Source organism: Vicia villosa, linkage group LG5 (assembly GCF_029867415.1).
Source record: "Vicia villosa cultivar HV-30 ecotype Madison, WI linkage group LG5, Vvil1.0, whole genome shotgun sequence".
In the NCBI taxonomy this organism is placed as follows: domain Eukaryota; kingdom Viridiplantae; phylum Streptophyta; class Magnoliopsida; order Fabales; family Fabaceae; genus Vicia; species Vicia villosa.
Window position 1 is genome coordinate 165,874,006 of NC_081184.1, and position 11,686 is coordinate 165,885,691.

Genomic DNA, 11,686 nt, shown 5'->3' on the forward strand with positions numbered 1-11,686 from the left:
TGAAGAGTGAAGACGATGTAAAGGGAGATGTGTGTGGTTTTGGTTCGATGATGGGGTCGTGAGAAGTTATTGTTGGTGAAGACAGAGGGTTTAAGATTGAAGACGAAGGGAGAAAAATGAAGTATATGGGGTGGTAAAGTTAGGGTTTTAAGTTGAAGAGAAAATAAAAAAGATGAAGGTTATGATAATGGAATTAGGGTTTGAGGTTGATGATGAATTGGAAAAGATGAAAAAAGGAGAGAACAAATGGAAGGGGAAAGAATAGAAAAGCATAAATGAAGAGATGGAGTAAAATGTTAGGTGAACTAATGAAGGGTTGATAGAGGATGATTTTCTGAGTGGATGGTGATGATGTTGCAAATAATGTGCTAAGCAAAATTCTATTGTGAAAGAGAGATTTTAAAACAGGTAGTAATGTAGGTACGAAGAAGAATCTTGATTTGACCAATAATGATGAAAAATAAACATGAAGATGAGATTGATGATCAAAGTTTGATTCTTCTAATATCATGTTAAATCTTGTCTAATGGACACCTAAACCAATGCATATATTTCAAATTAGAAAATATGCATAAACAATTAACATGAAAACGTGAAAAATAAAGAAAAGTATATTGCTTTTTCTCAAGTTTTCCGGCTAAATGGGACTCAAATAAATAGAGTTGGTCCTAACAAAAAACCCACAAAATAAGGAATCATGGAAATACACATAACAATAAATCAATTAAACTAATACAATATTTAAACTAATTTAACAAAAAAGTAAAAACTTTCTTTTTCATAGAAACACAAGTGGTAGCAACAATTATTTCAAAACACACTTTAAGAATTGAACCAGGGAGAAAGGGAGAAACTGAAAACTGAAATAAATGAAATGTATTACTATTAATTCTGATATGAGAAAGATACAAGAGCGAGTGTTTTAATAGTGTGGCTGAGATGCGCCTCTAATGTCGGCTGCAACGGGTAATAATACAAGGTCTAATACAGGTGTAATACATAGACGGACCGCCCAGGATCCAACATACAACAACAGTGTTTGCAGACACTTGTATTCTTAACAGTGCCGGCATTGGTAACAATTGTGTCAGTCATAAAAATAATTGAATAAAAAATGTTATTTAAGAACAGAATCAAATTCCCATTCCTACATTAGATATTTGGACAGCCAAGGCAGATCTTTGCAGTCTCTCAGCGAAAAGGCTACATCATCACTGTCATAAAGTAGAACGAAACCAGTCAAATTGATGGAATTACAAAACTAAAAGAAAATGATGATTGATTTGGTTTATTGAACTTAAAAGATTCTCATCAGAATCCTGTCATTAATTTGTTTCGTTACAAGCAGGTGAAGAAGAAGTGATAAGGGCTTTGAGAAATAACCTCGGGAAATTGAGCTGCAACTTTTGCAACCTGTGCCTGGCACCTGCTTCACACAAAATGACCCGGCACTCGCCCAGCTTACAGCTGCAAAAATTGGAACAGGGGCTTCTTAGATAAAATAGACATGCAAATAGGATGGTTCTGGTGCACTTGGCATTTAAACAGTCTGTTACTTGTATGAGCACAAAGCAAGACAACCCCTTCCCTTTCCCTGTTTTCCCTTCTATGGCCACTTCAAATCAGAAACATGAAGGAAACAAAAGTCTTACCCAACTTGCAGGAGGATATCATATCCAGGAAACACTTCCCCATTGCTGGTACAGAGACATGAAACCGTATTTGCCAACTGCATTGTTAAAACGAAACCTTACATAAGAGCACTTAAACAAATTAACATTAAGCTCCTAACTAAACACCTTTTCTAATAGAAAATCAACACCAGAATATAAAATCTCTAAGTTCGCGTAGAAATTTATTATATTTTGAGTCATTTGCAAGCATAAAAACCGTCAAGTAATGCTATTAAACTGAAAAGGAGCTAAGGACTAAGGTTGTAAGCATATTTCACCTCTTCAAAGTAAAGGTAGAAAACTTAATGTATGGTCTGAATGTGAAATTAGAATAAAATAAGTTAACAGAAATAAGCTTCAGAAGCAGACCTTTTCAAAAGTGGTTTCCCCCATTCCTGTTTTGTAAAGCTCGTGCACCATAGCTGTCAGGAAAATTTTGCTAAGTCTGGAACAGTTTTTCATCACCTTCAAAGTGAAAAAGATTTAAGTTGTGAGACTGAAATAAAACGTTAGCCAGACTAGTCTGCCAGGTAAATATGACTGTATAAAAGTGCTTATGAATCTATCCAAGGTAATGCCATGGAATTTGCAAGAAAAATGTGGCTTATATATAAATGGGGAGCATTACCACCAATTTCGTATTTAACTTATTACTATGCCCTATGATCACTGGTCCACAAAGATTAGCCGTCACATCCGACAAACAAACCTTCTTTTTACTAAATGTATCTGGTATCATCAATAACTTTACATCTCATGACTTGGTTCACAGTCATAAGATTCGGGGAAATAAAATATTTGAAATGTCTAGGAAAGGAATCCGCACACAGAAAATTTCAACTCACTTGAATATGAGGTGCTTGGAACATTTCTTGAATGGCTGCTTCAACGTCTGCCATGCTAACAAGTCCCTTTCCTAGAGAGCAGACACAAATGAATTAGTGAGCTTAAGCGCTACCTCTGACATAAAGGATTTGCTCATACAAGTGATGCTGACTGCATATTAGAGTTAACATGTGCTGAAAACATTCCATTACAAGACAAAAGGTGAAGTATTTCTGATTTTTAAAATAATATCAGGCCTGCACACATAGGTAACAGCAGAATAACAAATATGGAAGAAGACAAAATAATTATGGTTGACATGTTTTTCATAGTTTTATGGTAATGGTTGTGGAACAACAGGTGTGTATTCAATTAATTGATATTGATATATGTAATTGCCTCCTGAAGTAATAGATACAGCTAAATGTGAAGCAACCCTTGGGGAAATCAGGTGTAGCACTCAACAGGCCCGATATTAAATTTTGGTAACTTGGGTATTATTCAGCTTCGGGCTAGAATTCAATCTGGTAGGAATTTAAGTCAGCTGTTGGTAATTCAGTAGAGGATCATTAAGCCCATCTAAAGATAGAGGTTATGGTATAGGATAACTATAATTTGGTTTGATTAGGCAGATAATGAACTTTTATTTACTGATTATATAAATTTATGCACTTAAAGGAAAAACTTGGTGGTTGGCACTTTCCATATATCATCTGTTAGCATTGTATAACCTGAATGGCTGAATTTATAGTACAAAACACTAAACACTATAATACCCAACCCAAAGAATTGATAAAAGTACTTGCACGAATAAACTACCGCACAAATACTAACCACTATAATACCCAAAGCGTTTGATGCTTGTTCTTCTAAAACACTTCCCAAACATGAATAAACTACATTAGGAGTTTCGGCATTCCAGTTCAAAAGAGGCTTGTTGCTAGCCCCTTGAAGGTATTAGTAAAACATCAGCAGCATCCCATGGAGATGGGTTGGAGTCCAGCCAATAATGTTAGAATAAGGGTGGATTGTTTGGATATACCAACCGACCCTTGAAAACCACCAGCTGCTCTCGCAGAGCATATATTTGTTTAGCATTAGAAGCCTTATAAAGAAGATCCTATTGTTTGGATAATAACAATGTTGATGTAATTCAGTGTACTTCTTGGGAACGTCTACACAATATAGACTTATCACAATAATACTTTTTAGAATTTGGATTGGGTCTAACTCAACCTTTATATAACTAGTTTGTAAGGTGAGATTGTCTCCACATATAAACTTAAGTTCCGAGCATATCTCATCCATTGTGGAGAAACTCTTAACGTAGACCCTCACGCCTAAGATTGAACAATATGAGTGTGACATGAGTGACTCAATAGTGGCGCAAGACAACAAGTAATCAAACGAATTTTTGATAGGCATTGATACCATCTTAGAATTTGGATTGAGCATATGAAGCACAGACACCCCAAATTTGACCCCGACACTGACACGGCGACACCGGTAATAATTTGAAAAAATAAATAAATTAAACGTAATCACAAGTGTCTGATACCGACACGGATACGGACACACCTTTTTTCAGAGGTGTCGGTGCTTACATATAACTCAACATTTACAAAACCAGCTTATAAGATGAGGATTGTCTATACTTATAAACTTATGTTCAGACATATCTCATCCAATGTAGAACTCTTAGCAGTACTGACTTCTAGAATAGCTTCATGGGAAGAAAACAAATTAACAGCCTTATTTCTTGACCAGGCATATAGATGACCTTGAATTGGTATCCATCACCTTGGAAAGCCAATATTGTTGGTTTGCTGTTACTGACTTCTATAATAGCTTCATGGGAAGAAAACAAATTAACAGCCTTATTTCTTGACCAGGCATATAGATGACCTTGAATTGGTATCCCATCACCTTGGAAAGCCAATAATTGTTGGTTTGCTGTTATGACCAATATCATAATATCTTTTTCATGTACAAATTTAGGCAGACTTCCCCAATGAAAGTGATTTGCTGATATATAAGCTATAGGTTTACGATCCAGCATAGGAAATTATGTAGTCAAGGATATCACTATATCCTTTTTGGTAAGATATATCTTTAGTTAAGCCAATTTTCAATAGTCCTTCATGAACCTTCGATAATATCAAGTTAGACCCAAAAAAACTTCTATTCACTTGTACATCTCTAGATGTTGGCCAATCGAGGACCGCCTCAATTTAAGTGGGAACTTTCTCAACCTTTTTGGCCGGATAATATGTCCAAAGTATTCAATAGAAGTTTGTCCAAAAAGATATATTTTTCGATTAACCACAAACTACTTTTGAGACAAGAATCTCAAGACTTCATCCATGTGAGCTAGGTGTAGGTTTCGAGTAGGGCTAAAAACCAGAATATCATCAAAGAACACCAACACACACCTTCATAAGAAAGGGAGAAACATTGAACTCATGGTGGATTGAAAGGTAGAAGGAGTTTTCTTCCTAAAACTATCTTATAGGTGTCGTCTTCTTTGACTTTTATTTGATGAAAATAGAATATGGAGACTAACTCTCAAGTCTAGCACGTATGCATCTACTTCAATTGTATACCTTTTCATATGCACCTCCAACTCCTTGCAAACTCATGTGATACGCATCAGTTGCCCCTTCCAAGGCTCGCCACATATTCTTCTTGCTGGTCACTTCCAGTCCTAATGAACTAACCAGCTCCTTGGGCATAAAATTATGATTAGCTCCACTATCCACTAAGAGTAGAATTGGATGCCTCTCCAAGACTCTCGCTAGTTTAAAGTGTCTTAGGATATTTAGTGAGTACTTTATATTCCTCCACGACCAACGACTTTTTGTTTGTTTCCTCATAACCCCATATTAGGAGCCACGAGGTTTTACAGGGGCAGCAATGACTTAGACTACAGCACTGAGGGTGGCGCTAACTTGATTCACAGATCAATTAGATTGTGCCAGGGCTGTTTTGGATCCCATCCCCCTTAGAGTGGTTTTTCCGACGTTATGTCCTTCGACTGTGTTGCGAAATGGTTCTTAAGCAGATGGTGACGCTAACTTGTGGACACCTTTGAGTGAGGATATGATTCAATCTTTGCACGATTGCATGTGTCACTGAAATTTAATTTGTGACGATTGGGTGGCTTAAGTGCTTGCACCTCATCATGATCTCTTCCTCAAGCCTTCAAGGTAAAAGTGCATATACCTTCAAACATTGGTGATACTTGAGCCATGAGAACCACAAACAATTCCACATGCTCGTCCAACGTTTCTAAATGTCCAAGTAGTTTCTGTTGGGAAAATGGATTCTTGATTGTTAGTCTCTATATTGATCCATTAGGGATCGCTTCAAGGTTTCCCAACTCAATAGTGGATTGAAATTCCCAAGTATCTTACTCAAGATTCATGTCATCCTATTGGGGCGACAATCATCCGTTGCTGCAAGTGAGAGGTTTGAAGCTCTCAAAGACAATGTTGACCCGGTAAGCAGTGTCTATTGCCAATGCTTGGATAGCAACTAGATGCAAACTACTAGTGCAAGATCACTAAAGCTTGGATAGCACAAATCATCTACTACGAACATGTGTATGATGATAGTATTTACACTTAGGCGTAGGCAAAAGGTTGAATATTTGATTTTCTATAAATAAATAAAAACAGAGAATCAGTTTAGTTCCTGCCACTACCATGTGACAGAGAATTCATTTTATCGATGCAGATTGACATTAGAATTTAAGAGAACAATGAATTTACAATATCAGGCTTCAATCATACTGTAGATGAAACAAAACATCACAATATGAAGTTTGATCTTGGATCCTAAAATCTTATAAATTCTAAAATAACTCATATTTGTTTTGTTCTCGAGTAATTGGGTTGTTTATGCGGGAGAAGACTTGTATGACTTGATTGCTTATCTTTAGTTTATTTGTATACATGGCTTTAGTCTACGCATGTTTATTAATATAGACACTTATTGTTTACGTATGTGTAAAATCAATCGACTCTTTTGTGAAGGCTCGGGTAGCTAAATGGCAACATGTAAATAGAGAACATGCCAATTAGAAGATGATACAAAATTGATTTAACGAAAAGTAGGAAACATTATATGGTCCCCTTTTCTCCAGTGATGACATGTAAAATAGAGCTTGTTCACATGATATACCTGCAGCAACATTATCAGGATTTGAAGCTAGACTCTTAATACGATAATCTGCAATTTCAGCTGCACGTCTGCATATTTCCAAAGCACGGCGTGCATCTCCAGAGATAGCTGCAACCTGAATATTTAAAGATCATGTCAATAGTAAATCAACAAGCTAATTACAAAAGAAGTGTCAATTGTGCTTAAAAGATTAAAAGAAGCCAATCTTAAAATGATTTGGAGACTAAACTTTCTTGAAGCAAATTCCATAGCTTGTTTTTCAAATATATCTATTCCATTGAGGCGACTCGAAATGATTTCCTGAAGCTGCTGATAATTATATGGGGCAAAGCAAAGCCTTTGGATGCCCATTCGGCTTGATATACGAGGAAGTAACTTCTCTGGAAGATCCATTGTATTGGCTATCCCTGAATTCATTACATTATTACAAAGGAATAAGTTTTTGCAGTCCATAGAGGCACTGTAGTTCTTATGATTATATGAATTCTTGTGATCCCTCTATTAAATATTACATCTATTTAGACTGGAAGACCATAATTTTGAATATAATTCACAAGAGCTTAAATCTTACCTATCACAATTAGCTTGGAATGTGGCTTGGTAGGCCAGTCAAGGATATTGTACAGAACCTGAAATAAAAGGAAGTCAGCAATCTGGTTCCATACAATAAAGAATGCAGACCCTGATTCTTACCAATTACAAGTTTCTTACAACAGGATTTGTTGCTTACCGACTGATTTCTGGTTACAAGAAGATCAAGTTCATCAATGAGCAAAATACATGGTCGGTCAGCCTCTTCTTCAATTTTCTTCCCTTCAACAAACCTCTCATTTAGTAAACGGAGAGCCTCTTTCCATCCAACCCTGTGTCCGTTTAATGCCTCATATATGACCTAAAACAGTATTGGAAGTGGGAAGCATAAGACAACCAAGGAATGTGGTCTTAAAAACCAAAACAGTGTAATTATTTAGAACTTTACCTTATAAATATTCTCTGGCGAAGCCAATTTCAGACCATTGATCTCCACAAAACAGTACGGTTTGATGTTTCCTGCATCAACTTCTGACCTCAAACTCCTCATCACTGAGAGTACACTCATTGTCTGCAGTTAAACATGGAAAAAAGGAGTAAAACAATAAGATTTGCTTTGTGATCGCTAAACTAAAGTCTCACTGGATATTACTTATTAGACTAAGAAACAGCTAGTTCTAGAAAATAGTACCTTGCCAGTTCCCGGAACACCGTGAATGTAAAGGCAACGTCCCAGACATTGATTGTCAGAAATAGCACCCTTAATAAATGTAGTTATCTCGTCCATTTCTCTAAATAAAAGTATGTTTTGATCAGAAATAGTAACTTAACACAGATAGATGAAATATTAAAAATTATGTTCAAACTTCAACATACTTATTTCTACAAGGTAATGATTTAGGCAGCGAAGCTAACAACAGTGAAGCCTTTGCTCTTTCAAGATTAGTCTGTTTGTGAGACCTTATATGCTCTGGAATTCTTTTTGTTCCTATCTTCTGAAGTCCGAAGAAGCGTCCCTTGTGCAGATTCTGTATCATTTCCACATTAACTTTCCATAGGAACTCATTGACATAAAAAATCAATACAAATTAGTACTAGTGAACAATAATATTCATACTGCAGCTAGCTGATGGCTTGTCGGTAGTTGAGATTGTGCAATTTTAAGATTTTCCTCTTCATAATCAACATCTTCATCTGTATCAGAGTCTAACTCCTTGCTGATGTTCCAGTCTTCGTCACCGTCACTCTCATCAGAATTCTACCATGTAAAAATATAAACTCTTCAATAATAGTACAGTTAAACGATCAGTCTTATCACCATTCAAACATGTATGTAAAAAACTCATGAATATTAGCACTGCTAAATGGTTAAATCCTTTTATGAGAAGAATGATCCTTGTACATATATTTTCTAAGACAGTTACCTCTCTTTCATCATCAATATCAGCCAGGCGTTTGAAACTGTGCCAATGGATGTCATATTCATATTCGCACAAGAAAACATCATCTCCCTCATTGCTAGCTTTGGCGTACTCCTTAGGGGTCATGACATAGCAATGTCTAAGAACAGATTCCATCTATATTGAACAAAGAAACACCATGATGACCAAAAGGAGAATAAGTTCTTGCTACGCTGAACATTATGCATTCGACTATAAAAATAATAATAATAATAGTCATGAAATACAGCACCAAAAGTTATGTTCAATTTTATGTTGGGAAACAATAACACATGCTAAGCATAGAGTTTACATTGTTTGGCACCTCTTGCTTACATTCACATAAACACTTCAACAAAATGGTTAATATTTAAAACTAATAGATTACAAATTCTATGAAACTTGAAAAAGCCACCACTAGTTGTGCATTAGGACTCATCCTACAAGCTGGGATGCCTTGCTCAAAATTTACAAGGAGTGGTACTCTCTACACGAGTAATACTTGACACTTATCTAAAGATTCACTCACTTTTGGGGGGCTTGGGATCTCTCAACTCATCAGAAGATCCCCTTTACTAGAGATGACGAGTGGCTTCTTCCAATAATAGATAAATGTCAATTCTAAGGTTTTGGGAAATGACATTTTTTTCTTTTAAAGAAGAAAAAGAATGTGAGCTTGTTGATATTCGAGAAATACGGCTAGGACACTTTTATTCACGCTAGCACTTTGTTAATACAGTATACAACAACCAAATCATTTAAGATCAATCACCTCAATGCTCGCAGAATCATTGGTCCGATATAGCTCCCTGCTCAAGTTATGCGGCTGTCGTCCAACAGAAGTCTCCTCTGGGATCATATACCACCGTACCCGACACCAATAGCTGCCGTCCACATCTTTCCATATACTGCTCACATTGTAATAACGATGTAAACAAACCCCATAATCGGTGTCAACATTATTACTATTGAATAGAAGAAAAAACACCAAACCGTTATATGATTGAGCTATATAAAATATGGGAAATGCTAACAAGTGCCCCGGGGGCACTCTTTAATAGCTTTAAAAAGTAAGTTTTTCTTGGAAATATGCGTAATTAATGCATCGAAAATTGAAATGGTGAACTTTTGAAAGAATATTTTCTTTATTTAGAATGCTTAAAGAGTGCCCCTGGGGCACTCGTTAGCATGACCCATAAAATATATCATACGCTATGAAGCAAGGACACCCCAAACACAACCCTGACATTGACACGGCGACACCAGTAATAATTTGAAAAATGAATAAATTAAACGTAATCACAAGTGAGGTACAAGTGTCCAACACCGAGACGGACACATACACGTCTTTTTTCAGAGATGTTAGTGCTACATACCTCTCAATACGAGCAGCCCACAAATCACTTGAATGAAGCTTCTGCCGCATTGTCCTAGCTAGCTTCTTGCCCTCCGGAGGCTTTGGGAAATCAACATTTTTACCCATCTTACGACCCTCACAGATCCCGCAGATCCAATCCCCTTCAGGAACATCCTTCAAAGGCGGCTTCAAACATTTCAAATGAAACCCACCTAAACAACTATCACACTCAATCATAATCTCATCCCCAAAGCAAAAACATAACTTACACTCCTCTACTTCAGGATCTTCCTCATCAGAGCTACCATCTTCTATCCTCTTCACATAAACATCATCCCCAACTTCAAACTCACCACCATCATAAACAACTTTTTTATAATACTGCACCTTCGCAATTTTCCCCCCTTTACTCACAGAACCTTTACCCTTGGTAACAACCGTTTTCTCAACCACATTCTTCCTCTTCCTCTTCTTAGTTTCCGATTGTACAGGCGATGTTGGAGCAAACAAAACCTTAACTGACTTATCCTTCCCATTTCTCTTCTTCGCCAATTCAACCGTTTTCTCATCCTCCTTCTCCTTCTTCCTCTTTGCAGATTTCGGTTTACCAGGCGATTGTAGAGCAACGGGAATTATATCTGATTCACTCTTCTTATCTCTCTCATTTTCTAGTTTACTCGCACTATTGCGAGTTCTAACTTTCTCTTTGCGAGAGAAATCAAAATCAAGACGAGATTTCGCAGCAGGTTCAGTATACTGTCCAATTCTCCTCCCTCTTTTGGGAGTTTCATCTCGGTTTTGAGAATCGTTGAATGCATCAACGAGATTGGGAGTTTGTGGAGAATCGGTGAGGAGTGAATTCAAGCGCGTGGATCTACGTGCAGGTAAGGAATTTGGAGTAACCGGTGCTGCAACAGGAGAGAATTGTGATCGGAGCTTGGATTTTGAAGGAGAGTGAAGTGATGACTTCTTGGGAGTTGAAGCCATTAAAGGATTGGAATGGAGTTCGGATTTGGGGTGGAGCTGCGAGCTAGGGTTTTGGAGAAGATGGAGTGAGAGAAGCAGCAATGGTGGAGGTGCGAGAAAGGGGCTTCGATGTTAAGGGAAAAATGGCGCCAAATTTGTCTAGATTTTCCCCCTTTGAACATTTATTGGGCCGGCTTTATAGGGACGTGTCTAGTTTCTGGCCCAATAGAATATGTGAAATAATTTAGGGAATTAATACAAGGCAATTTATTTTCCCACTCTTATATTTTCTCTCAAATCTTTACGAAGAGTTAAAAATACATCAAGTTTTTAGAGATATATCTTCGGGTGTATTATTTTTACATAAAATAAGCGTAAATTATTAAGTTTCCCACACTATGTCAAAATTTAATCCACAGATGCATTTCCGAACACGTTTTAGGGTTTGTTCACGTATACATCTTCGAATTAACCCGTGCTTTCAAATGTAGAGAAGTTTTCGAAGATGCGTCTCTGAACACGTTCAATGTATATATAATGCGTGTCAGACGCTCCTCTCTTCCTTCTTCATTTTTTGAATCTTTTTCATTCATGAGCAACATTGTGCAAGTCTATTTTTCAAGCAACAAAAGTACATCTACTTCAATCTTTCCAATCCCAACTCATTCCACACCCTACAATAAATATTGTTCATCCTCATCGTCACTTTTTTT

General features: G+C 36.8%; 1 protein-coding gene and 1 non-coding gene across 2 annotated transcripts; both read right to left on the reverse strand.

The window, feature by feature from the left end:
• Window positions 1–854: 854 nt before the first annotated feature.
• On the reverse strand, window positions 855–11,136 carry LOC131603734 (origin of replication complex subunit 1B-like). Its single transcript, XM_058876156.1, has 16 exons — window positions 10,027–11,136; window positions 9,423–9,558; window positions 8,636–8,788; window positions 8,329–8,469; window positions 8,088–8,239; window positions 7,903–8,002; window positions 7,660–7,782; window positions 7,411–7,572; window positions 7,252–7,309; window positions 6,909–7,087; window positions 6,681–6,795; window positions 2,519–2,589; window positions 2,043–2,138; window positions 1,653–1,729; window positions 1,384–1,467; window positions 855–1,214 (listed from the first exon to the last, which is right to left on the reverse strand). The coding sequence occupies exons 1-16, from the start codon at window positions 10,992–10,994 to the stop codon at window positions 1,148–1,150; spliced, it is 2,682 nt and encodes an 893-aa protein (XP_058732139.1). The 5' UTR covers window positions 10,995–11,136; the 3' UTR covers window positions 855–1,147.
• On the reverse strand, window positions 8,651–8,728 carry LOC131608462 (small nucleolar RNA snoR28). The gene has a single exon (XR_009285721.1). It is a non-coding gene; the product is annotated as a small nucleolar RNA snoR28 (small nucleolar RNA).
• Window positions 11,137–11,686: the final 550 nt, after the last annotated feature.

Coding starts and splice junctions, on each gene's coding strand:
- LOC131603734 (XM_058876156.1), bottom strand. CDS start 10,994: ATGGCTTCAACTCCCAAGAAGTCATCACTTCACTCTCCTTCAAAATCC. Junction 8,789..9,422: donor ATGATTCTGCGAGCATTGAG/GTGATTGATCTT, acceptor TGTTCAATATAG/ATGGAATCTGTTCTTAGACA. Junction 2,590..6,680: donor TCCTGATAATGTTGCTGCAG/GTATATCATGTG, acceptor TCTGCTCTCTAG/GAAAGGGACTTGTTAGCATG.